Here is a 27582-nt window from a genome sequence, read left to right as displayed (position 1 = left end):
TTGCAGAGGGAAAAAAGAGCACATTTGGTTTTGTGGTTGTTTGGACTAGGTTGATCCAACCCAGACTTTTCCTGCCCATACATGTTTTGGCATTGCACCTGCATTTTTAGCCCACACCGCTTGATCAAAATGTGAAGAAAAAAACAGCGTCTAGAAAGGCAAAGCAAATATTAAACCCTCCTCTGTAAACTTTTCGAACAGTGGTGTTTTTTCTTTGAACGACCAATCATGGGCACTTTTTTTCCACCTCTTTTTTGCTAACAGGCTTAAACACATCACAAAATATCCAATTTATTTGAAAAAGCAAAGCAAAGGAAAGTCAAACCGAGAACATCATGTAACCAAGATTTCTAAATATAGCTTTTATTCAAACCTCAGTAGAAATATCCAGTTTAAATGTTTGGGTGTTAATGATTTCTTTTGGTCTTGTGCTAGACACAGTTAGAGGGACATTAAAGCAGCCTGGGGCCTGTGAAATATTAATTCTAATGGGACAGGCACTAATTCAGTATTATTTTTTGTGTATTGGGTGAGGCGTGTGTGTGTGTGTGTGTGTGTGTGTGTGTGTGTTTAATGAATTTATTTTTTTTTAAAAGGAAAGCATTTCCAAGGCAAACCATTGAAGAACCTTTCGTATGCTACCTGTTAGAATTCCAGTTTAAGTATCATTTTGAAAAATGTCATTAGTACAACAGACTTATATTTTTTGTTGGTTGGTGTCAGTTCTTTGATTCACTGGCAACAGGGGGGATAAAAAAAACATCAGGAGCTAGTTAAAACAAAATAGACTTTTCATCAAATCATTGTCTAATTCTTGCATCGTTCAGGAATGACCTACCATTGCATCCATGTTGTTTTTAGTAGAAAACATGCCAGCGTTTCTGTGTATTATCGTTTTCCCACAACATGCGCACTTGGCTAAATCAGACATCTGCATTTAATGAGTGTTTTGACAAATGTCCAGTTCGCCTAGCGAGGTTACATTTCATGCGCATATAAATGTAATTAATAGCATTGGTTCATTTCCTGCAACGCAGTCTTGGACACAAAAACTGTTTGTTCATTATAGCTCTGCTTCCAATCAAGTGGTGGAAACTGATGCATAGGAAATTGAGGTTTTTGCCCAAATTCGAGTATCGGGGGGTACGTGTTGAAACTTTAAGGGCAGAGGTTTTGGTGGGTGATGAGACACAATGAAAAACCTGTCGGGGAGATGTTTGAGCAAGAAGAAGAGACTGTCTTTGTCCTTGTTTTATCTGCTTCTGTCATGACTGTGCTGGCAAGTCTGTGGTTTTTGTCTTTCATGGCTGTTCTAATTTGTCCAGAGACTCTGCAGGTGTTGGAGGTTTTTATGTTTGATGTGACCTTATGTGAGAGACTGTCAGAGGTCAAATGTATCAAGAGAAAGATAACTAAAGGCTAAACTCACAGGAATTTTTCCGTGTACAAAACTGCTATGCTCACAGTAGAGGTGTTTTCCCCGCTTACATCAACAAACATCAAAAAACTTTGCCCCAGCTCCTGTGTCACCTCCAGACATTAGAATCCACTTCGCAGGAGATATTGTAAAACCTCAGCCCGACACATTCCATCGCTGACCAGTAATACGAAGGTCAGCCTGGTGTTAGACAAAGCTTTTCCACTTCAGAGTTGGTCAAAATAGCCCTATTACGTTTTCTGTTGATGAGCGTTTTGATGAATTATTACGGCGGCGCCGAGTACGCATGCAACGAGAATGCCTTCAAGCTGCTGCTGCTGCTACATTTGAAGTAATATCAGGTTCGGGCCTGTCTTGTTGGCCTCTTCAAAGGTAGGCAATAAATTGCCTCAGTGATAAGAGTGGCACCATTTAATCGAGTCTGCACCATCAAACAGCCATAAAGCTATGTTTAATTTGTCTCCTTTTCTGTAATTTATTACTGGTGGCGGACAAACTGCTACTGTTTTTATAACACAAACCTAAAGTGAAAAAGAACACAAGAGGCATCTTTTTAGTCTTTGTGGCCCGAATCTGATTATTAATGTGAGCTGTTACAGTCTTCCACTGACCCACATGACCAAAAAAAAAAGAGCAATATGATCTGACATGTAAGTGATGAAACCACAACCACTACTGGTTTAAGGGCTCAGTGACACTGTAGCTACATTCTTCGCTAACCCCATACAGCCATTTGTTTGACTAGGCGTCTGCTATTTTGCTACTCTTCTTCATCATTGTCTATCTAAAAAGCAGTGCAGTGCATACGGGCACGCCGTTTGGTGAGAGTTACTGTCTGTTATTCTCTGGCTCTCCGTCAAGGTGTGTTTATGTTTACTCACGCTAATTGAAAGAACATTTCAGAAAAGATTATGCCACAGCCGTTCGAACCAAGCCGTTGTTATAACGTGATGAAAGAGCTGTTTGAACCCAGTAATCTATATGAGAATGAATTCTGAATCATTAACCAGTGAACGGTAGTTCACATGCTGAATATATTGGTTCGAAAGGGCTATTGATCTTTGCCCCGTTGAGTCCCTAAGAGGCAGAAATCTGAGTCGTTCGATTTTCATATTTGCCGTCTGAAACGTCCATGCCAACGGCTTACATGAGTTGTAGATCTATTTTCACTGAAACGTGAACGCCAGCCTGTCCCCGAAGACACGCGCACTCACCCCTCTCGCCCGCTGACAAAGTTTGCACACGCCGTTAGGGGCCCAGACCCCCCACAATAAAATTGGCCACGTCTGTCTTACATTAACATACACACACTCTTTTAATATTCTCACTAGAGTAAGCTAGCATGGTGTGCTCATTTCGGCTGCCATTTCCCTGCGGTGACGCCGTTGTGCCTCTGTCTTTAATGATTTTACGCAGGGAGAGAGCCGCTCAGTCTACAGACTTGAAGATGGAGCTTTAATGTACTAGACTGGGAATTAAGTCGGAATTTGCTCTGCCAACGAGGAGCGGCTGAGTAACAGACCCCAGACATCACACTTGCAGAAAGCCCCTTGTTGCCTGTTTGTTGGCCAAATAGTTTACAAACGTGCTCATCCAGGGTCAGTGAATGGTGCCACGGTCATTCATTGTAGTGTTTTCTGCATGAGTTCAGTCGCACACATGAGCACTCATTGAAGAGCGTCAGATGAGAATGCTCTGACACCAATAAAGGCTATTATCTATCTTGGAAAAGAAACAATTGCCAACGTTCGTGTATGAAAATGTAATATTTTATATGCAGTTTAGAACCCTGATTGAAGAGAAGTGTTGCGTGCTATTGTTGGGCCGCAGAAAATTCCTCTGTGAAAATGTGCCCATTTTCCTTAAGCTATCTCGACAAAAAAGCAACTGGACTGCTCTGCACCAATGTTATATTTCCAAGTATCAAAAGGAAAAACCAGCCTTTGACTCCCATTATTATCCAAAAGTGATCACACAGCATGCGTTGCTTTTGTAAAGATTATTTGTTGGATTAATTTAGAATATGTACTATTCTAAATTATGATCAGGATAGAAAACTTCTGCTTATGGCTTCACCCATTCAGGAATCGTCAGCAAGACTCGGTAGAACCAACTGCATTTATTGTGTCTTTACAGGGAATAAAATAAATGCACTACACTTGCTTTTTCATTACACTTTCCATATCTCTCATGAGATTCTGACCGTGACTCAGTTGTGAAAAACAGGAGCATTGTGATTGAAACATGTCAGTATATAGTACCCCTGTGTGGCTTGTATTTCTAAGAATTTTTTTGGTGGCCATATGATTGTAATGACGACTGCCATTTCATCGTTAAACCCAGTTACGGGTTTCGTGCAGTGTTGTTTTCCCTTCATCGAGTTGCTGGTGTTCCTCTCGCTGCTTGCCACCACCTTTCCTCCATATGTTGCCTAAGCTGCATGTTCATTAGCGAGATCTTAGCCCTTAGTTTTTTTAGCCATGACTGGAGACCTCATGTTATAAAAATGTAGCTAGATGTTATATAGCTGCCTCAAGTTGAATTTGCTCGTTTATTATAGTCCAAACCAACTCAACATGAATATCCCCGGTAAACTGTTAAATCTGTATTTATTTCTCGTTTCAGGTAGATTCAAAAAAATTAGATTTGTTTTTTTCTTACTTTATATTGTGCTTATTCTATTTAGTGTGGTTATTTTGACTGCTTCCTTGAGTTTTCATTAAATTCTGTCATTTAACACATGGAGTGATGACAGTAAAGCACCTTGAACCTTCAAAAATAACACAAAGTGGAAGTTAAACACAGCTTCCAATGGCCTTTTAAGCATTCACTCCTTGACAGCTCATACAGTTGTTTACATACCACCTAACATGTGCAGGCACTTATTTTGATATAAATTTAGGCTGGCGGGACTTGTAACTCAAAAGTATACAAAAAGCCAACGGTACAGCCAGAGTGGACTGCAAGTCCATAGGAAAAGTTTCCTGAGGTTTTTTTTTTTTTTAGTATAAAAAGGCCTAAACTCTACTATTTTTGGTATTAAATGTAACTAGCATTTAGGCAGGGCCTGTAAAATCCATGCATCAGTATCAAAGTAGTTTCCTCTCTCATTCCTTTTTATCCCGATGTCTTGTTTCACCATCTTGGGAAGAGGGTACTCATTTAGAATTTGACATGTATCACAAACATTCCAGAGCTAGATTTTGCATCTGAACAAACCTGGTTGAAGGAAAGTTCAAAAACTTACTTCAGCCAGTCAACAAGTTCTCATAGCTGAAAAATACTTGAGGACATGTGTCGATTCTTGGAATCCAAGCTATAATCTGCACAAATATGCATGTCCCTGCCAGGTTTTTTTTCCCTGACACTGGTAATAAAACTGGTTATTCTGCAGCTTTTAATATGAGTTCTATAACTCCGAGAGGCCATTGTCTGGCGATTCAAAATACCAATGTAGAACGTGTACCTTTGTTGATATTTTCAATTTTTACTCATCGCTGCCACATCCATGATGCCTAACACTAGGATCGTTGGTTCACTCACAGGGTATTATCACCTTGTTGTGTGGAAAAGTGCTGAAAGAAATGTGCGACGATGAGGAGGGGACTTAAAAAGTGAAGAAGGAATTTGATTGGCAGGGAGCACAAGACCGAGTGACTCATCCAGCTCCCTGGATGTAGAGCCACGGGCCTATTCTGGGCTGTGGTTGTGCGCGTGTCTGTGAATGCGGTTGTGTGCATGTGTTCACTAGCGTTCTCATGGCTCAATCCAACAACTGAATTCACCGTGTGTGTGTGTGTTGGAGGAAAATGAAAGTAGTCTGGCGACCAAACCACAATACAGGAGCCAGATTTAAATGCAGATATTTATCTTCTCTGCCTTTGCCACTCTGAGGTCCCCTCTATGCCACCATTTCTTTGTAGATCACTACAGTTACACTGTACCTTCATTTACTTCTCACAATATTCATTAGAAATATGATTTTATTTCAGTTAATGGTTTAAGTAAAGTCTGGTTAACAATACAGTTTGGCCACAGAGTTAGGAAATGGTAATATTATGGCAGAGGTACAGAATAGTATACCTTCCAAACAAAGGCTGTTATTATCCTGTACCAGAGTCAAAAAACTCCAATTATGTACCATCTAGAACTGAACCACACCCGTCAAATATTTGAAAGCCGAGACTTAAATCTATGGAGAACACATTTAGACACCGACCTGTCCGTTGTTTTAGAATTGTTGCAGGTACATTTGTAAATCCAAGTAAAATGTTCATCAAAAATACACCACAAAATTAGGGCCTATCTACTCAAATGTTGAGTGTATGGGTTCACATAAGACTATCAGTATTCTGCCATCATTCAGAGCTTTTCTAACTAACTTGACAAATAAACAAGTTTGGGGAAGGGTCCATCTCAGCTTTGCCTTCAGGGGGGACCAGAAGCACCAAAAATACCCCAAATCATTAAAGCTGCTACACAAACAAGATTATACCTGATCATCAGATCTCGTTCTTTTACTTTGCAAAATCGTTGAATTTATGTAATAGATGGAAACAAAACTGAAGTTATGGATCACACATTTGACAGAACACCAAATGCGGCCCGCTACATTGCAAAAGCAAAATTCTCTTGCGTCCTTTCTCTGGCTGGCAGAACTGTTTACTTGTTTACTTCTAGTGTACTTCTGTGTAGTTCATTAGCAACACAGCAATTTTTTTGTTTTGCGATTCATCCTCCCAAGTTTTGATGGCCTACATCAGTTGTTTTTATTTGTAACAGTACAGTAGCTCACTTTTACACACGATTCGACACGTTGCTTTATGACACCAAAGGAGGACCAGCACACCCTTCAACAATAGTTAAATCAAGATTTCTGGTTAAAAGACGGTCTCTTTGTTCATTCTGCCAGCTGGCTACCCTGTCGATGATCTGAAGTCAGAAAGCAGCTGACAGACCATGGAGGCCGCTTGGTGGTGTTTAACATTGGTTGATCTCACTTAGCAGCACACCAGCCGGACTCATTTCCTGCAGACACACAATGGATCATAAACATGTAGGAATTTCAACACATTTGCTTGTGCAGGCCAGTAAGTGCTGCTGTACAACACACCAACCATATCTGCCCCGGGTCTCTTTGTTATTGCTCTCATACGTCTCATGCGTTTGCACATACAAATGAACACACTTTTCAAAAATCCCCTCCATCTCGTAGAAGCTTTAGATCTACTCTGAGATAGTCAGTTTGCTGGAGCTTATTTTAGCTGAATGGTTATAGGGTGTCATTCCCTGGACGGTAAACGTGCTCGGACACATTATAAAACATATGCTAATTCTTGTCTGTGTTCTTGCTCCTTGATCCGAGACCCGATACGCTTCCAAACTTTGCATCGTTTCAACAGCCACTGCAGTTTAAGAGACTGAGTTTTGAGACCAAAGATCACCAGCGAAGTGATTAAGGATTTTGTTTCTCTCCAACTTCATCTGCAAGGTTTTATGGGGTTGGCATCCACTGAGTTACATTACCACCATTTCTCACGAAGAAAACAGCGATATTCATGTCTTGCTTACTGTTAAATCGTCTGCGATAGTATGCACAGAATGCCTCCTGAGCTTTTTTGGAGTATAATAAGGGTTTGCCTTATCAAAACCTCCAATGACCGCTCCAGCAAATATCATAATATTTTGGTGGATCCACCGTGTCACGTATTGGGGCAATCTCGTTATCTCAACTGGAACTGACTTGTTTCATAGAAAATCTTATGGGTATAAAACATTACCCCTCAATTTTACCATGTTTTGAAATCTTTTTTTGCCTTTTTTCAGGCCCCAGGATCACCTCATTACATTTGTCTCTGCTCTGTGCTATTCATCAAACCTGTGGCTTTGTTTAGTTCAGATTACTTGTCAATAACCGATCCAGCAGCTGAATTTATTGGACCAATGACAGCCAGATGATCATACTTTACACTTTAGAGGTGTGAATAAATCATTTAAGTGACTAGATTTTACACTTACCAATCATCCACCACAAAAATTTTTGATTTCAAAAAATGGAACTAAGCTGCCATAGAGCAATTTAACATGGTACACTCTGTGTTTAACTGGTGTATTTAATGTTTCTTTCCTTTACAAAGAAGATTTTTGGTGTGCCCATATGCACATCTTACTTCCCCCCAGTTAAACCACACAAAGATATTCACACACTATCTTGTTTCATTTATTCTCTGTCATACTCTTTTTCCACACAGCTTTCTATTTTTCCTTTGGCCCCATAGTCCTGTGAAGAAATCTCCAAGTATGCTAAAAATGCCCAAGCATTATCTTTCTTTTTCGTTTTCTTTTTTTTTTTTTATACAGTTTACCATTGCAAAATATCACAGTTGTTTTAATATCAGTATTCTCACAACTCTGATTATCAGTTTTGTGTGAGCCATGGTAAAACACTGCAAAGTTCATGTGTCTTCATGCTTAATAGGAGTTTCAGCAGAACCACAGAACCACAAGGTCCTCGTCTAGCTAGCTCTAGCGTGGATATTTGCTATGTCAATAACAGCTAGTTCTTGACCCGTGGAGCTGTGGCCAGTTTAAGAAACAGCGTAGATTCAGTCAGAGAAAGATCGGTGAGTTATTCATTCTGCAATAGAAGTGGGAAAACTACTCAGAAAAAAAAACAAATTACATAAATTAACCCTGCTGAAATAAGCAATTAGCAAACAAAGTGTATATTTGTGGTAAACAGACATGTGGGATGCTTATTGTATGATCACAACACAGGTCAGAACATGATTCCGCCACCAGGTGGGTGGTATCACTGAATCAGTTTGTTAGTGTGCCTGGTAACGGATGTTTTTCTACATTTCTACAGTCATTTTACTGTCAGGTCAAAGAAGGGGTTCCCTTTTCACAGGGTTTAGAATTAGTCCAAGATGATTGTGTCAGTAGGTATTATTGAACTTACTATTATTGAATTTGAACTTAATGATGTAAATCCATGTTTAATGCTAATTGTCATGCAATATCAATTTTAAAAGCAATTGATTGACTTTATTGGTAGCACAACACTTGCATCTTTCTTTGTCTTTGTTTCTTACCACTGACCCCATCTCCTCCCTCGTTCTCTTCTGGTCTTGTCTCTATCAGCCCCTTCTCACATTATCTGTCTCGCTGATATTTATGTAATGTAGAAATCATGTGAGAAGTGAGGTGAGGGTTCACGTCACACACCTGCAGACAGCCATCCTCCTCTTCCTTTGATCGCTGCAGGATTGCTTCTATTCCTCCCCTCCCCATTCTCACTAATCTCCCCCCCTTCTCCTTTCCCATCTTTCCACCTGATTTCCTTCCCCTCCTGTCTGTTTTGTTTTTCTGACTCTTCCTGGCGTAAAGCCACTGGCTCCTTGAATCTAAACTCCGTCCTTTAAAGGATAATTATGAGATCAACTCAGCGAGGTGCTGGAGTTTTTTAAACAACCGTTTGGGCTGGAGGACTCTCGAAAGCCAGCTTTAGACAGTTGCACTCCCTGTACAAACAGGTATTTCATTAAGTTGGGCAGAAGAAGGAACCAAAATGACTACCGAAATTGGATCGTCTTAAGACTTTAGATGAGATACTGAACCCTGGTAACAGGAGGAAGTAGTAACGTGTAACGTTGTGATGTTTCACTTTTAAAAAACATTGTTAATTTGTGTTTTGACCCAGGCGCTGGCTTTCCATAGAAGCCAGGGCTTTTTTACACACCGCGGGTATTCCCATTTTCCTCCTCGGCTCCCTTTGGTTTCCTGCCTTTTTGTGTTGCGCGATCCCATCTCCGATAACCCCCATCCAAATTTCAGCAGCCGGCCAGCCAGCAGCTATTTAGCCTGCCCTGTTACCTTTATGCATCAGTCACAGTGCCCCTGAATCATTACCCTGCAGACACAGACCGACCTTTCCAACAGCTAAATATAGACTCACCAAAGAATAGGAGGAAGGGAGGGGAAAATAAATGGGGGGATAGATAGAACGAGGGAACAGCATGTTAAAGAAACTTTTTGTGACGGCAAGACACATAAACGACGAAGGCCACTCGTGTTTGGTCTCAGGGGCCGCAGACATCCTGGACAATACCCAAAATGATGGCTATCTGTTGCCGAGAGAGCTACTCCGTCCGTGGTGACGTCAGAGTCCTGCATGTTCAACCCCCTGGCCAACAAGCCGGCTGCTGCTCAGAGACCCATGTTTCTTTTGGAAGGTAGAACACAGGTGGTTTGGGACTGCAGACTAATAGTAAATGAGTTTTTCTACCCTGTACTTTTGCTATATATAGAATCCTGTAAGCCTTGAAATGGTGAGTCTCACCACTGCCTGACAATCAACAGTTTTTTTCCTGTCTGGAGTAGAGCTTGTGGGATTGTACAAAGGCATTTGTGTTTCTTTTGTCTACTTCACTTTTCTCTGACTTGTAACTCTGTGTCCGGGATTTGCCGCCGGCCAGTGTGCACAGACCAATTTTTTTTTTCTCTTTTAAGTAGCTGTAAAACAAGCCATATAATATAGTTACACTTTGCTCTATTTCTTTAAAAAAACAAAATGAAGAAAAAAAATATCAATAAAAATGTAAGAGGTTTTAAGGTGCCCGGTGGCATTGAAAGAGTGATGTTTTTGAAGAGAAACTACATGTCACATAGTCTATGGATTCTGCTTTAACTCTGTCGCAGTTGCAGCTCACCGTGTGAGATGCCAGGTAATATTCAGACTTTCCGTCTGTTTACAGAGACATTTATAATAGCCATAACATGGTGGTTTCACATCTGAGTGAATGTTACAAAATTCAAGTCTGAAACGACCCAAGTTTCATTGCAGTGGGAGGACTTCCTCCACTGGGCCACTGGTTGACTGATGTTTGATTCTCTGTGCTCAACTGCTTCCTGGAAAGAGTATCTGTGTAACTGGTAGTCTATTCCATGTAGTTTCGGATAAAATAAAAAAAGATCCACCAAAGAGATGTAACCAGGCGAGAAGCAACGAGCAGTAACATCAAAATGTTCGCTAGTTGCCTGACACCTTTCGTTGTGTGTGGGTTTAAAGTGATTTACAACCAGGTTAATACAAAATAAGTTTTCCGCAGGTTGGAACATGCCTGAAACTTCAGCAACACAGTGACACTACAGACACACCCTCGCTGGAGTCACTTCATTACAGTCCAAAAGGCATATATGTGCATATGTTACCCCGCAATGTGGACTGTAAAGTAAGAATTTTACAATAGATTTACTTTCTTTTGATTTGCCTTTGAGACTTGTTACTCTTTAAACCAAGAGAACCATTTCATCAAGAGAAATTACGCTCCTTCGTGTCAATACTCTGTTGTCCTTGAACAAAGCTAGAATTTTGGAATTGTCTGAAATCTGCTTTTGGGGCCTTTTGTGAAATTTGGATTGAGACAAGGCGCAAATTGAATCGTGGCCTTTTGTTTGGAGCACCGACAGATCTGTCGTCCAACACCCTAGCACGCCGAAACCGTCCTGAAACTCCGAACTCTTTTCGGCCACTTTCTGTAATCGAATCATATTTTGTCGTGAGTTGGCCGTTTATTTTTAGAGCTAAAAGCATTTGTTGCTAGGAGACTGTGTCTTAGGAGAAGCAGAGCGAGGGAGGGACAGAATGAAAGAAAAGAAAGAGCGATGGCATTGGCGTTGAGGGGGAGAAAGGCGGAATCTGTGAAAGCTGAACGACAAAATGAATAAGCTATGAGTCAGCAGGGACATCTGCAACATATACATGTGGTGGGCACAGTTGCTATTCCTGTGTTCTTTGTCTGTGTGCTCTGTGCACCCACGCATGAACCCACTTACCTCTCCCACTAACCTGTGTTGTGTTGCCTTTGTACTTTGTGTGTGTGTGTGTGTGTGCGTGCGTGTGTGTGAGATGTATTAGCTCGCCCACTTTGACCAAAAACAGTGCTGCTGTGTGCATCCGCATGCAAACATGGACTTGCACTGCCCGGCTCATATGTGCATTTGCTCACAGCCACGCACCAGCGTACCCCATTTACAGCGATGCATGTTTTTCTGTTCCCCCAGTGACAAGAGCCTTATTGTCCAATGCATGAATCACAAGCTCATACCCCATTAGTAATCTGCCTTCAAATGGTTATTATCAACTCTGTCTTGTCTGTCTGTTGGCTCAATCTCCAAGCATCCGAGTAGATCAGTCAATCAGATACCGGTGCATGTTTATTAGTCATCAAGAACAGGTTTGTTTTTCAATTTTTTTTTGTGTTCATTTTGCTGGATTAGTAAGCATTTAGTAGCGTTGTCTGTCTGTCAGTAAAAAAACAAACTGAGGTTTCTCCCATATTCCATTTTGGAGAGACAGACAAATCCCTTCTTTGTAGCAACCAACCTTAAGGTCCTCTTTTTCTCTCTGTAAGATGTTTTCATGGTCATAGTTCTGTAGAAAAGAAAAATTAAAACTATGTATACGCAGACACAGCACACTTGCTATATTTTGTGCCAATTAGAAATGCAGCTCCTCCACTGCCACCCCGCCCAGAACTCTGAAACAATTAGTTCATTAAGATGATCCTTCTTTGCAAATTAAGTACGATCGTGAAAATATATTTGAAAACCACAGTATCCAAGAAAGCAGAGTATTAGACCAATCGCTTTTTAACGTTAATCAAAACTCTATTTGGTATGATAAATTTCTTGTGACTTTTAAACCTACACGAAGGGAACTTTGTCTTCTGTGACAAATGGACATAAATGCGCGATAAAGAAATAATGGAAGTACAATTTTGGAATCTTCAATCTTCCCCACTTGTGATGTCAAGGCCCACTTACCTAACAAATTTGTCTGTATTATTTAGCAAAGATTGTTTGATTGTTTGCAACGCAAGACAAAAGCACAAGAAAAAGTACAAAAACAGATTGCAGACCCGCTAATTAGCCGCCGTGATCATAAGGGAGTTTGCAACATTGTCTGTTTCTAAGTGATTCTGCAGAGCTTGTTTGCAGGGTTGTTTTTTCTCCTTCTATGCCCACACACACACACACACACACACACACACACACACACACACATACACAGGCGCACTAAAGAAATCATATCCCCTTCCCTTGCCTATTCACTTGAATTGAATTTGCAGTGTTTCATGTCTGGCCAACTTCTCCATACATATTTTAAATCTTCTAGTTGTCTATTTGTCTGAGTAATAGGTCTCAGGTTCCAAATGAATATTTGTTGAGACAAGATGTTCCTTTTTTCCCCCCGTTACTTCAACTTCCTCCACAACCACACTTTGCACACCTGACGGCGGACTTTGGATCCACCGTGGCCTCGTCGTTTTTTCCATGACTCATTTTGACCGCATTTACACCGCCTATTAAAAGTGCGCCGTGTGTCCGGATTCAAGTCGGGGCCGTAAATGAGCGCAGCGCCGTGCGCTGAATTGGGCCGAACATATCAGCGCGTTGTGATCGATATCAGCAGAGTCAGCTGTTTATAAAGGCAGTGTGTTCCTTTTTCTGGAGAAGGCACCACAGACGTGGGCAGGTGTGTTGTGACTCACTCTGGTGTTCAGTTCAAGAAGACTCGAGCAAGACTGGGTCCCACCATTCCTTCCCTCCTGTAACAGAGTCCTGTAAGACCATTGTAAACTTCTCTTTATTTTGTTGACAACTTACGCCGTTGTTATTATTGTTATTATTGGCTCAATAAGCCCCTGTCACAAAGTGGGGACATGAACCACGACACATGCATTTTTATGCAATTGTTAAAAGGCAGCATGTTTTTAAAGGCCATCTGTGCTCCACATCCAGACGCTGTTTTACCCTGGAACTCCGCGGCCAGGTGTGTCTTCCTTCTCTGCCCTTTTACAACTTTCTCTGGTTTTCATCTGCTCTTATTTTTCTTCTGAGCATTCTTGTGTGTTGTGGTCCTTTTTTATGTAAGCATCCCTCCGCACTCTATCAAACGCCGAAAGGGCAATAAAACGGGGGCAAAAAACTATACAATCACCCGCGTAAACGTGTCTGATCGTTCGCCCGATCAGATGTGAAGCAACGCTTTCATTTTATATCGCCACCATAGGTCATATCCCGTTAGCATTATGCTTGTAGCCTTGAACGCATCATTGTTAACAGTTCACCATCACTGCCATATAGATACGGCGGCCTTTGTAGTGTGTGGGAAACTGATTGTGGCCTGGGAATTTAGGATAGTGTTTCTTACATAAATATGCACATAAAATTCCGCATTGTTACATTGTGCCCATATGCTTCCCACCCTCGGCTTTCTCAACCCGCCTTGCCAAGGCACATCTGGTCCTGATGAGGTGCGTGTGTGTCACTATGCCTTCGCATTGTAGATGTTTAGCCTGGCCTTGTGATGTTGAGTCTTTTACTACCACCCACCGCTTCACAGCACATAGCCAACACTTTAAACCGTCGGATAATAGCGTGTCTTTTTGTGCGTGTTCTGATAGTAGTTTCTAAAACAACAGCTTATATTTTGTCTGTGCGTACGTCAAGGCCCTGTTAATCTGCCTCAACAGTGGCGATTCGCTCCATCTCTGCTGGTGGTTGCAGCGACTGCGGTCTGTGGGATGGCGCTCGGCTCGAAGCGCCTCATGTGCCACACCGAAATCCATAGGCAGATGTGTTTTGGATTTCGTTTGGCATACTTAATCCAAAGTTTCGTCCTGGACTTTGTGACTCCCCACAGCGTTGTGCGCTTCCGCACATGCGTCACTCCGCAAATCCACAGCTTCTGTTCTTTATTTCATGCTGCGCGTATTCTTATTGAATTGTTTGCCTTTTTTCGTTTTTCCACGTTTGTGAAAGTCGGCCTGTCTCAGTAGATGGAGAAAAGCAGCATGCACAAAGTTGAATGTCGCTATTAGTTAATATCAATACACTCTCCTCCACCCCTCCCATTTTGGTTGTTGTCATTTGTACCAAAACAACAGCAGTCAAATAAACTTGAGAGACTTGCGAAAGGTTAGTATTGAATTTTGCCCATTGAGTGAGATATACAGAACACTGGGGTAGGAGCGGATGCTCGCCTCACATCCTCTTTTTATGACTCTGCCTCAGTTCATCCACCTGATCTTCTCCTCCGCTTTTCTTCAACTCAGGGTTTGCCTTCCCGGAGTGGGCCTACAAGCCCGAGTCAAGCCCGGGCTCCCGGCAGATCCAGCTGTGGCACTTCATCCTGGAGCTGCTGAGGAAAGAGGAGTACCACGATGTCATCGCGTGGCAGGGGGACTATGGAGAATTTGTCATCAAGGACCCGGATGAGGTGGCCCGCTTGTGGGGGGCGAGGAAGTGCAAACCGCAGATGAACTATGACAAGCTCAGCCGCGCACTAAGGTGAGACTCGGCTGACTGAGCGGAAAGTGAAAAGCGCAGTCTGCTCCACTGTGACAGTTATTTCAAAAACATGTGGTTTTCTATCTGAAAACAGACAATTGCTTTTTGCCACTTTGAAGTCAGCTAACTTTCACACAGAGCCACACATATATACCCCCCCCCCCCACACACACACACACACTTTTTTTATGCTCTGTACCAATGCCCATCACGTTCATCTGTGGAAAAAAAACTCACTCCCTTATTGAAAAAAACCCCAAAAACCCATTCTAAAACGTTTCTGTACCGAGCCTCTGTACTCCACCCCCCATTTAAACCTTCCAAGACCTTCTATAATAGGTTTGATGGCATTCAGTATGCCATCAATCTACCTTTGAGTAAGTTCTGATGGCATTCGGAATCCATGAAGTAACATTATCTGCATCCCCTAGACTTATCTAAATATGAAAGATCATAAAACCTTGCTTTCCCTGTTATGAAAACATTTATATTTTAGACGTTATAATGGGTGTCGCTTGAGCAGAAATCACATTTTAAATATACTAGACTTCATGATGAGCAGAAACGCCATTGTCGCTACCTTCTACTGATGTGAATCACCATGTTACATTCAGCAAATAAAGTTTGCTAATATTTCGTTAAAAAAATAAGGCTTGCCTATGGGCTGTTTTGCTTTTCCTGAAAGCACAACTTGATAGAGGAAGAATGAAGTTGTTCATCATCACAATTTTCTCTTTGGCATTGTTTACCAAGTGTCGGAGGAGTGTTTCTGCTTCACAGATCAACTTAGTGAAGCTCTTTGAAATCTCGGTTAGACTCCTTTAGGTCAAAGTCAGCCTTGTGACCGTTTTGAGAAGGAAGAAATTGTTGTGAAACGTGCATCTGTAATGCGTGGCCGAAATTCCAGGGTGACAACCGATTTAGAAACCCAGCTTCGCCCTCCGCGTGGCACATGTGGGATGGCGCGGAGTTTTATTTAGCTGTGAATCTGTTCTCCCATCATCGTGGACACCAATGCACACATACACACATGCATGTGCGCACGCACGCACGCACACACACACACACACACACACACACACATACACACAGCTTGTCAGCGTGTCACCTCCTGTGTGGTAGGTTTGTGTGGGTTATAGTTTGCCATGGTGATGACTAGTTAAACTGTCTCATCACACGCACACATACACTTAACACCTTTTTATATGTCAGCACTCCTCCGGCCCATCTGTGTCCTGTTTGTCACTTACACCTGCTCTTTGTTTATGACTTACGCTCAAGATGGTATTTAATGTTTTACATTTTTATTTAAGAACTATCTTCTCAGCTGAATTTTCACTTGATGCTTCGTATTTGTAGCAGCAAAGAGTGTTTTGTGTTATAAATGTGCTAGTGATTATCCCCGTTGTTAATTTCAGCTAAACTGTAGCAGATATATGAAAAGGTTGATCAGGAGGAAATCACTTTTCTCTCTGGTTCACTGTAAAACGTTGCTGTGTTTCCTGTTTGTGGTGCATCTGTGGTCCTCCGTGCGCAGGAAATGCAGTTCATTACACCTAAATTCTCAGTTCGTTACACCTGAAGATTGGCTGCCATATAAGCGTCTCTGTTTCTTCACCGTCTATGTGTCTGTGCGAATTCACATCTCGCGCACACACACACATATGTAATTTTGACTTTGCACTCACCCACATCTGTGTGCTGGATCTGCAGAGGTACAGTCCTCCTAATTTTTTTTTTTTTTTGAATAAAGTTCAATGGTTCTTCAAAGAGCGGGAGGACCCATACAAACCTGCCCCCAGTATGTGAGACAGGCTGACCCATATTGACTCAACATGTACGAGCTAGCCTTTTCCCCAGTTTACAGCATTTGAAGTTCCTTCCATCCATTCATCTGTCCATCTGTCATTTCCGCTTTTGCTGAATACAGCACAGAGCTTGACCTGCCTTTGACGGGCTTCATGCCCCAACTCCATTCCTGAGATTCAGCTTTACCTTTCGGAGCCAAAAGAACAAAAAGATACAAAAAGAGGAAAAAAAATAACATTGTCGGAAATGTAGTTTTTTTTTTTTAAATTAATCACGTTCTAGTTATTATGGATCAGGGAAAAGAATCACTGTCTGCTGCATGTAATAATTCACATTTGCAGATTCACTAAAGTGTAACCACTTCTGAACCTGTTATGTGGCAGATTTAAATGACATTAATAAAATGCCACAGATTCTTGCCACGTGTCTCAAACACAAACATCACTCCTCTTGGATACCCCCTATTAGAATCCTGTGTACGGGGCTCCTTGTACGTCTAGCAGGGCCTCTAACAGTATGAGTCTCTTGTTTCACTCTGGTAGCGATCATACCCTCCGGGTCCTGCAGCTGCAAACAAGATCTCCTTACGTTCTTGCTGAAGCTTCTCCACTTTTCAGTATAGGCAGTAGAACTGCCCTGAGAAAGTATATGCATGAATGGAAATGATCACAAAGTGACAGCTTTTTCCAAAGATCGCAGCTGATTGGATGTTCAAATAGATAACAAGATGCTCTACTAGAAACTGAACTCCAGGTCAAAATGAAGCTGATGTGGTACCACATATACCTTTCCTGAATTGGTTCAAGACCTCTAGAACTGCAGAGGCGACAACTTCCACAATTTAAATTTTCCCTGCAGCCACTCTTCAAAATCGTCAACTGACTCATAATTGTCTATTCAAGAAAAAAAATCCACTAACGTCATCCCCCGTCAAGAGAACTGAATAGATACGATAATGCTGTTTAGGAAATACCTTTATTGCCAAACGTCACAAACTGTGAAGATGAGTTGCATCACGACAGACTTACCAAAAAACAAATCATTTTAACCCATCTTGCAACATACAACTTCCATTTTTTTTCAACTGTGTTGAACTGATGGTCCATATCTACATTCTTCCCCTCATTAAAATCCACAGTAGAATGGTAATGAGTATCAACTACAGATTGACTCATGCGAAGTGAAAGAAACTATGATTCCACACATTGTATCGGAGGAGCCTTGATTAATTACGAACGTGTAAATGTGTGTTTGCATTTGGGCGTTTGGTGTGTATGGTAAAAGTCCGCGCTCAGTCACAGGAAGCCCTTGGCCCATTGAATGACTGATGGCCCCCAGGTTATCACAGTCGTGTTGAACGTTGTTGTCTATCGTCCAGGATAAGAGTGACTAATACTCCACTATGAAGTCAGTGATACAACTCGCCTCCAGCTACACGGCTATTATTATAATATCAATCACTGGTGTTGTATTCCTACTGATTCTAAAAGATTTTTCTGCCTTCGTCCAAACATATATGAAGTCTTTCTTTCTTAATTCAAATATTCAATGGCTCACATCCCCTCGTGGGAGCGTGAAGATCCCAAATCTCATGCGAGCAGAGGTAAAACATAGCTTCCAAATAATCCCCAGACTTCATTTTATCCCTGCTGGTGAAAAGGGTGGGGCTTAATGTTGGGTTGTTCTGTTCATGCAAACATTAATCACCTCTAAGGTACGCGATTCTCTAGTTGCCTCTATTGTGTTTTGAATTCATTGGGAGAGTGTGGATTACAAAAATGACCATTGATGTGATAAGAAAAATTGTAACTTGAGATATCCCCCTGAGGGTCTACATTGCACTGCTAATTCCTGACAGCTCCCTCAAAAACCCACTGAAGACTGAACTTCACCTTCATTCCCAGTGTAGTCAGCCTATTGAAGAATAAATTGAACCATCAGGCTCATCCCTTCTGAATCTACCTGGAATGATGAATAAAATATTGCAGTGTTCAGGAAGAAGCATTTATTCCCAATAGAAAGAAGACGTTGAATTAAATGTAGAAGAGTGCAGCGTTCGTCAACAGCAAACAGAAAGGTTTTTATCATCTTTTCTCTGACCTGTCAGCACAGTCTTTTCACTCCTGTGTATCGCTGATGACTAATGTGCTCTTAACTAATGGAGCTTTCTGGATGAGACTGAATTAGAATGGCTGTCTCACTTCCTTAAGTAATCACAGTGTTCGCATGGTGTACATCTTGTTTAACCGTGTGCAGTCTTTATGTTCGCTGCGCTTCAAGCCTCCTGTACACTGCGTTTCACTTCCTAAAATTAAAAATGTTTCCCCGATTTCTCAGAATTTACTTACTTGAATGGGAAACCCCACTCCAGTGAACCCGCCAAGCATCTTAAGCATAAACTAGTAAACATCATTTACTTTATAAATAGCTTCTTCGTCAGACATCTCTCAGTTCATTAACTTGTAAGAAAATACGTGGAAAGGCGTATCAATCATTTTGATGGCAGTGTAAAACATCAAATAGTAACCCGATGAGTGATGTTCCTGTCTATGTCCTATTCTCCACAGATACTACTACAACAAGAGGATCCTCCATAAGACCAAAGGGAAAAGGTTCACCTACAAGTTCAACTTCAACAAACTAGTACTGGTCAACTACCCCTTCATCGACATGGGCTCCGGTACGTGTCCGTGCGCTGCACTTAAGTCAACACACGCACACTTGAATTCTTACATCCGTGAACATTTTGATTGTGAATACACTCTCTGTGCCGCTCAGCAGAAATCACGTGAAGAGTTCTACCCCTGAAAATGTTCCTATTTTTGATTATATTTTGCATAGAAAATTACTAAGCATGGCAGTGTGAACACTACCACACACCACTGCTGCAGGTGTTACCCTCCCTCTGGATCTGCGGCTATCACATTTAGCCACAAAGCTAGCTGGTCTAGCTTCTCTAACAGAGAAGTTCGGGATTCGCCATTAACCCGCGTGTGCATAGAAACCCTCGCTTTCTTTCATTTCAGCTTCGATAGACTTCAGAAGACGTGCGACTCATTTTGTTGTTAGCGGGGAAAAGGCCTTGCTGTATATGGCAGTTGAAACAGCCAGTCTGCAGTTGTAGGTTGCTAATAGGGCTTTGGCGGTCTCACAGTCTTACATCTTCACTGCTCTTAAATAATTAGATTTTCAGAGGTGTTTTACAGATCATGTGATAACCGACCAGCAGAACTCTGGAACTCCTTTCTGGGTGAATTTAATGACTTTGCAAGTGTCTACATGCCATTTTTCCAGTTTCCTCATCGGTCTTGTCCCAAAAATTCTTAGGGAGCAAAGGCTGCGTGACTTCCAAAAGTGGGTCACGAGACGCTTATGTCCACAGCGCATAGACAGACCCATTGTGACACGGAGTGGAAACAGCAGCAGCCTCAGGAGGCCCTCTGTCCTGGAACAGCTACATTCGCCAACGGAATCACGCAGGCACTGATCAAAGGATAGAATAACATTTGATTTCTGTCTTGGGGGAAATGTGGTCATTTAAAAAATACAGGCTCATTCCACAGGTTGACTCTCGGCACAGTCCATCGTGTCTGTCGACATCCTTAAGACACTATACATTAGTGTGAATAGGGCTGTGGAGTGAAGTCATCACAGTGTTATTCATGAGTCCTCTATCATTTCCAGAGTAGTGTCTGTGTGTTTATGTGCACTTAAACAGAGCTCTTTACTTTTCAAATGATTGAAAGCAGAAATTGTCCCAATTTGTTAGCAAAATAGTGAGGTCAGCCCCCCCCCCCATCCTGACAGCATCCGCTGGCAGCCGAAGGTCTTCTCAGTGAAAACAATAAAGTCATGCATGACAGCGAAGGATATTCGCGAGGTATTAACAGTAAGACAGAACAGAGCCATTTAGTCCTTGAAGCGTCTTGACTTTGAGGTCCTCTTACACGGCTCCTGCCGAATTCATCTGTGAGCCCAAGAGGCTGACAGCTGGAAATTTCAATGTTATTTTCGCGGAAAGTTTCCATCGAGTGTGGCAGGGGACGAGGGATCCCTTGCCAGAATCGGACGTTATAGGAAAATTCACGGAGGCCTTTTATCGCCCAGCCACGACCCCGAGCCAAATAATACACTGAATGCATTTCAGTAATTTTCAAAAATCAGCTCTCTTTTTTTGGGGGGGGGTTCACTGTAGAATTTTGCATACGCTCACACTCAATTTGGGTGTGCATGACTGTGCCTAGTTACTGTGTGCCACGTTACTGTGTGCCACGTCCCACTTCATCCCTCTCCTCCCTCTGAAATCGTGTCTCGCTCTCCTCCCCGGCCACCCAGTGTAAACATAAGCCCTTATGGAGCGTCAGATACTGGGTGACATAAGGGCGGCACAAAACTTCAACTCTAGCCCCCTGTGATGTGGCCCACACGTTGACATGTTGTGATACGATGGTTTCATGCAACGGTTACACACCCCCACACACACACACGCCCACATTGCACTGTGCCGCTTTGCAAACACAGACACACACAGACATACTCCGATAAAGCAACATATTTCTGCTCCCATCATCATGCGTGACACCCAAGGCCCGGCAAAGTACGGCTGTGAAAAAAAAAAAAAGACACACACATTCTCGGCGGCAACTGGAAAAAAACAGTGGAACCCAACCCTTGTTTGTAATGGCAGTAAGAGCAACTTTTCCAGTATTTAATTCTGGCACGTGCGCGGATGCCAAGAATTTATTGCACTGCCACAGTCTCCCTGGCAGGAGAGACAGAGGGGGGAGGAGCCGAAGGAGAAGGGAACTTGCGGCTTTGTGCAACCCAGTGTTTTCTCCCTCCGTGTCCGTGACCCTCTGGGGAAATAGTTTGGATTTTCGGGAGATGTGATGGGCTGTCATCGCTTCTCCCGGGCCGTCCGGATCGAAAAAGATTAAAATGTTCTCATCTCTGTCCCCAATTGGCGGGCATCTGCGTTGATCGTTCGGGCAAAATACATCCGCCGTACTGTTTGCTGAGACGATTTAGGTCCGCTGATATTCTTGTTTTCAGTTCCCAGAAATCCAAAGCAAACAATAGACAATGCGTTTTGTTTGTGTGGTCGTGATATAACCTGATATTTTCTTCTCTATTTCTGCTCAGAAATGCAAATTCAGATCACCATGACTGTGGAAGGAATGCTCATTGATCGCTGCCAATAGATTTATAGATTATCGAGGCAACACAGGAGTTCCATAGCTGTATATACTCGTAGACTAACCCCTCCAACACACACATGAACATGTAAAGAATAAAAAATTTTGCCAAATCCTTTGAAAGACTGTCAGTGAATATTGACAACAAGGTGGCGCTCCCTTCTCTTAGTAACAAGGTCCCTGGTTCGATTCTGACACGGCGGGGGCTGTCTGTGTGGAGTCCCCATTTTCTCCATGGCTATATTTCTATATGAGGTGTGAATGAGGGTGAATGGCTGTGTTTCTATATTAGCGAGTGAGTAGTGTCTCCATATGATTCTAACTATACACACACACGTATATCTTCTTCTTTCAGCTTATCCCTTCAGGGGTCGCCACAGCGAATCAACCTTCCCCATCTAACCCTATTCTCTGTGTCCTCCTCTCTCACACCAACTACCTTCATATCATCTCTCACTACATCCATAAATCTTCACTTTGGTCTGCCTCAAGTCCTCCTGCCTGGCAGCTCCAATTCAATCCGTCTACCAATATATTCACTATTCCTCCTCTGTACACGACCAAACCATCTCAGCCCGACCTTCTCTCCAAAACATCGAACATGTGCCGTTCCTCATTCCTGATCCTACCCATCCTGGTCACTCCCAAAGAGAACGTCAATATCTCCATCTCTGCAACCTCTCACTCTGCCTCCTGTCTTTTCGTCATTGTAACAGTTTCTAGGCCATACAGCATTGTTTTGTACACGTTTCCTTTCATTCTGCCTGATAGTCTTCCATTGCATAGTACCCCAGACGCTTTTCTCCATCCCTTCCAACCTGCTTAAACCCGTCTCTTCACCTCTTTTCCACACTCTCTGTAAGCTCTGGACTGTTGACCCCAAGTACCTGAAATCCTCCAACTTCTTGATCTCCACTCCCTGTATCCTCACTGTTCCACCCGAGTTAATCTCATTCACACACATATACATCGTCTTGCTGCGACTTAACTTTCATTCCTCTCCTTTCCAGCGCATACCTCCACCTTTCTAGATTTTCCTCTACCTGTTCTCTGCTCTCACTACAGATCACAATGTCATCTGCAAACATCATGGTCCATAGAGATTCCTGTCTAACCTGCAAATTAAACACACTTTTATATCAACCCATTTAAATTAAAATGTAACATGTTGGTCATCATTATTTTTTTTTTAAATATTCCTTTTTCCTCCCTAAAGGTCGAGGTGTGCCCCAGAGTGCTCCGCCTGTGCCGAGCGGCGGCACCCACTTCCGCTTCCCCCCCTCCACCCCCTCCGAGGTCCTGTCATCCAGCGAGGAGCTGCGCAGCCCGGGCATGTTCAGCAGCGTGGCTCGCCGCATGGCCCGCGGCTCCGTCAGCGACTGCAGTGACGGCACTTCCACCAACTCTGAACTAGAAGAGGCTGTGGGCGCTGAGGAGCGAGGGGTGGGCCCCGAGAGGGCCTTCCGGGGGCTCCTCGCACCCCGCCTGCCTCACGACTCCCTCTTCAGGGTCTACGGCGGCGCCCCTAACCCAACGGGGCTCCCTCGGCCTGCCCACAGGGTCCACCCGGAGCCCCTGTCTCCGTTCCCTGTCTCCCCTCTGCCTGGCCCCGGTGGTCTACTGCCTCCAACTCTGTCCCCAGCCCTATCCATGACCCCCACCCCTCACCTTCCGTATACTCCCTCCCCTTCTCTGTCCTCCCCCATGGTGGGCTCCCACTTCTCCTTCAACCCGGAGGACATGAAGCATTACCTGCAGGCCCACACACAGTCTGTCTACAACTACCACCTCAGCCCACGAGCATTCCTCCACTACCCCAGCATTGTCATACCCCAGCCCCACCGCCCCACCCCAGAGAAGCCCGCCGCCCACCACCTCCACGGCCCGCCTCTGTCGCTGTCTCACTCACTCAGCCAGCAACCAGGCGGCGGAGAGGATGGGCCGCAGCACCCGTCACCGTTCAAGTTCAAGCTGCAGCCACCGCCTCTCGGGCGCAAGCAGAGGGAATCGGGCAGCTCGTTGGCTGTGCCTTCCTCCTCCTCTTCCTCTGGCCAGTCCTCTTTCACAGGCTCCGGCCATATCAGCAATTCCGCTTTGGTGGTTGTGCCTCCGAAGATAAAGGTGAGCTGCTGAAGTCCTCTCCGGGATTCTCACTGGGAGAAACATCAAGGTCACGCTGCCGACTATAAATCGTGTTTTTCCCCCCCCTCAGGTGGAGCCAATATCTGATATTGAATCAGAGGAGGAGGTGGAAGTCGCCTACATCAGTGAGGAAGATGAGCTGAATCACGACGACGACGACGAAGGCAACATCTTCACCCCGACCACGCAGCATCACCAGCTCATCAACCATTACCAGGCCGTTGGCACCCGCGGCAGTCCCTCCGCGGCTCCCGCGCCCCCAGCCAGCCCCGAGGACGACGACGACGAAGAGGTCTTCAAGACCCCCGCCACCCCGCCGCTCGGCAGCGGCGGCCTGCCCTTCCCCCTGATCAGCCTGAAGAGCGAGCCGGGCCAGGTGCAGGTGGCTCCCACCAGCCCAGGGGGCACCCGCTGCATCCCGCTGAAGCTCCGCTTCAAGCGCCGCTGGAGCGAAGACCAGAAGATGGAGGCGGATGGCGAGCGGGACGAGGCGGAGGATAAGAAAGTGAGGGCCGAGGGCGAGGACGAGGAGGCTGGGCGGAGAGACGGGGAGGCGGAGAACAGAGGCGGAAGGGGTGTGATTTTGGGGCTGATGCTACCGCCTCCCCCTAATCAGCGCAGGGCAAGCTCCGAGCTGCAGAGAGCCACCGCGCAGCTGTCTCTGGAAAACACTGGCTGCTGAGTTCCTCACACACATGTACACACACACACACACACACACACACACACACACACACACACACAGGGAATCCTTCTAAGATTCAAAACATCCAACTCCAGGAGCCCGGTCAACAGTATTTTTATATAGACCATAATGCCTTATTGATTCTAGCCGGCGGCCGTTTTTCCTCTTTGACAATTTCCTCTCCGTTTAGAAAGCAGAGAAGAGACAAGACAAACATCAGCGTCGGTCCTCTCGAACGCTAATACGCCCAATATTCCTTTTACTTCAGTCTTAGCGTCACAAAATGTATTAACGGTAACATTTAGAGCTTCTCACTTAATATGCATGCCTTCCTTTACTCGCCCTTAAGTTTCCTGTGTTTTTTTTTTTTTGTCATTACTCCCCCTTGTCCTTTTTAAAGTTTAGCTTTTAAGTTCTGTTAAACGCACACAAGTGAAGTTAACGGTTAGCAACGGGTCACTCAAGAACCCCGGGGTTCTTTACCATATGAGGTCACGTTTCAGCTCTGCATCTGAATTTTTAGCCATCGTCACGCCACCAATTCCACAGGAATTTCTAAAAAGCAACGCAAGGCGACGTAGAAAGGCCATATCATTACCGTTATGTAATAATATTAGAGGGGACTCTGGTCCTGCAGTTTGTAAACACTGGCCAGCGGACAAACACGGTGCTACGGTGACGAATGTCACCGGCAGATTAAAATGTCGCCAGCTTGATTAAAGGCCAGCACACCTGATCAGGCAATTACTGTTTTACACAAAATATGTTCAGTCATTAAAACAACTTGTTTTTGTTAAGTGTGCGATAAGCAGTAAATAAGCACAGCCCTGCCCCTCCCAGGAACAAACAACCAAATACGTCCATCTATTTTCACCTTAGTGTTCATAAAATGGTAAAGGTCCGAGGCACTCTCTTGCTCTCTGCCCGTGATGGCTGTATGAGCCGGGGGCATTATGATCTATGTGAAACCGCCTCAAGCGCACAAAGTGGTGCACACACACACACACACACACACACACACACGTGCGCATGCACGCACACGCAACTTAGAACACTAATCGACAAACCCCACTCCGGTCTGCCGTGTGAACTTGGAGAGACGGAGCCCATCGTTGAATCTCGTCTGAGGAAGTTGCACCGTCGCTCCCGCAGTGCCAGTAAGTCTGTCGGGGATCCCGCCCAGCGTCACACCCATGCCCACGCAGGCCAGGTCAGCCACAGGGGGTCACTGGGACAGGGGATTCGTCCACAACCGTGGCCCGGGTCGTCCAGCAGCAAAACGGGAAGGGACAAGCCCACCTCCGCCTCCCTCTCCTCCTCCGCCTTACAGATCCAACTGACCAGCCCAGATAGAGATTACAGAGAAGTGCCTCTCCGTCTGCACCCGTTCGTTTACAGGACGGAGGGGCAGGGAGCCCGAGATCCTCCAATCGATCTTAGACTCGTTTTTACTCCCATCCCAGCCCCCTTGTTCTTGAGGTGACACAACGGTGTCCGGTTTAGGAGGAAACCTCAAGGCGCTATGGAGCCGAGCAGTCCCTTCATCTTTGGCTCACTCACTACATAGAGATGAGGGGTGGATTCGGAAGTCCAGAGGGCGGACGAATTTGGGGCCTGACAGATTTTTCGTTGCGAACCGCCACGCGGATCCGCATTTGCAGACGTTCGTTCCTTAGCCTGCCGAAAACTATGCGGTTCCAACTGTACAGCTAAACCCCTCCGCCCTCTCCGGAGGGGTGGGGCAGGGGCTCATCTCTCCAGCAGCCACTATCAAGGCTAAAAACAGAGTAACACAATCGGGCCTTCAGAAATGTGCGTCGGAGCGCCGAGTATCCCCAAGTGACTTCGCACAACCTTTGAGATGTTTGGAGGCTTGAGGGCATTTTTTTTTCTCCCTCAAAATGTAAAGATCAATGCTCTCTTCTGCATTCCCTTGTCTTTATTTTTTTTTTTTATTTGATTTTAAACCTTCTGCTCTCGTTTAAAGGACACTTTTGCCTCTTAAGGACACACAGTATTTTTTCCTTTTTTTTTTTTTTTTTTTTTTTGTTTAGGGCATTTGCAGTGATCCGAGGGATTCGTGCATGTTCGGAGATAACGAGCCGAATCCGCGTGATGTTTTGAGAAAAGAAAAAAGAAAAAAAAACAGCCACGAGTAGAGAGGAGCTGATTTGGTCTCGGGAGAAGCGTGGAAAACATTCGACGAATGTCAAGCATCAAGGTTAACTCAGGCAAAACTTCGCTGAGGTATTGAGAAACTTCTTTTTTATGACCTTTTATTCATATAGTATAAAAAAAAACACACGCCCATTTTTAATAAAGAATTCCAAAATAAGAGCGTGCCTTTTATGAAGCCAATGTAAGTTTTATTCCCCGGCCCCGAACCCCTACCCTCAGCAAAACATCTTCACGCACACCCAAAGTACCATCTTGCCTTCTGTTTTTTTTTTTTTGTTTTGTTTTTTTTGTAAGAGAATAAGTACATCTACGCATATATATATTTTATTCAAATATATATTGAAATCAAATATTATATTTCAATACGGTCATTTGATACAAATCAGAAAGAAGAAAAAAAATCCTGCTATTTTTAAATGGTAAAGATATGTATATATTCTAACGGGCATATTCTTTCCATCGTCAGTCAGCCTTTGCCTTCTCACCCTTGCCTTCTATTGACCGTCGAGCTGCGGTGACAAGAGGCCACCAATGTCAGAGTTTTATATTTATATTGTTAAAAAAAACTGTTATCGTGCATCCATGGGGGGGGGTGGGGGTTGAACTTCTAAACAGACCCGGGTCAAACCGCATCTATCCGGTTTTTATTTTATAATTTTTTCTTATTTCTTCGTGGGTGGGGGGGTGGGGGGTTTCCCAGCTCAGGTACCACAGACGGGTCAAATCAACTCCACGCGCTCAGTTCCATTCTGTCCGGCCTGTGTTTGACCCAGCTCTGC

General features: G+C 44.0%; 1 protein-coding gene across 1 annotated transcript in view; it reads left to right on the top strand.

Moving 5' to 3' along the window:
- erf (Ets2 repressor factor) overlaps positions 1 to 26075 on the top strand; it is a 34397-nt gene extending 8322 nt beyond the window's left edge. Inside the window, exons 2-5 of the mRNA XM_086178423.1 lie at positions 14560 to 14794; positions 19171 to 19283; positions 23015 to 23919; positions 24011 to 26075. Of these exons, the coding sequence (XP_086034549.1) occupies positions 14560 to 14794; positions 19171 to 19283; positions 23015 to 23919; positions 24011 to 24622 (1865 nt within the window). The 3' untranslated portion in view covers positions 24623 to 26075. The remainder of the gene's footprint in view (positions 1 to 14559; positions 14795 to 19170; positions 19284 to 23014; positions 23920 to 24010) is intronic.
- The last annotated feature ends 1507 nt before the right edge of the window (positions 26076 to 27582 follow it).

This window comes from Fistularia commersonii, chromosome 30 (genome assembly GCF_037954325.1).
Source record: "Fistularia commersonii isolate RoL2024-O1a breed Wild chromosome 30, RoL_Fcom_v1.0, whole genome shotgun sequence".
In the NCBI taxonomy this organism is placed as follows: Eukaryota; Metazoa; Chordata; class Actinopteri; order Syngnathiformes; family Fistulariidae; genus Fistularia; species Fistularia commersonii.
The sequence above is the reverse complement of the archived record's forward strand: the minus strand, read 5'-3'. Positions and strand labels throughout refer to the sequence as shown.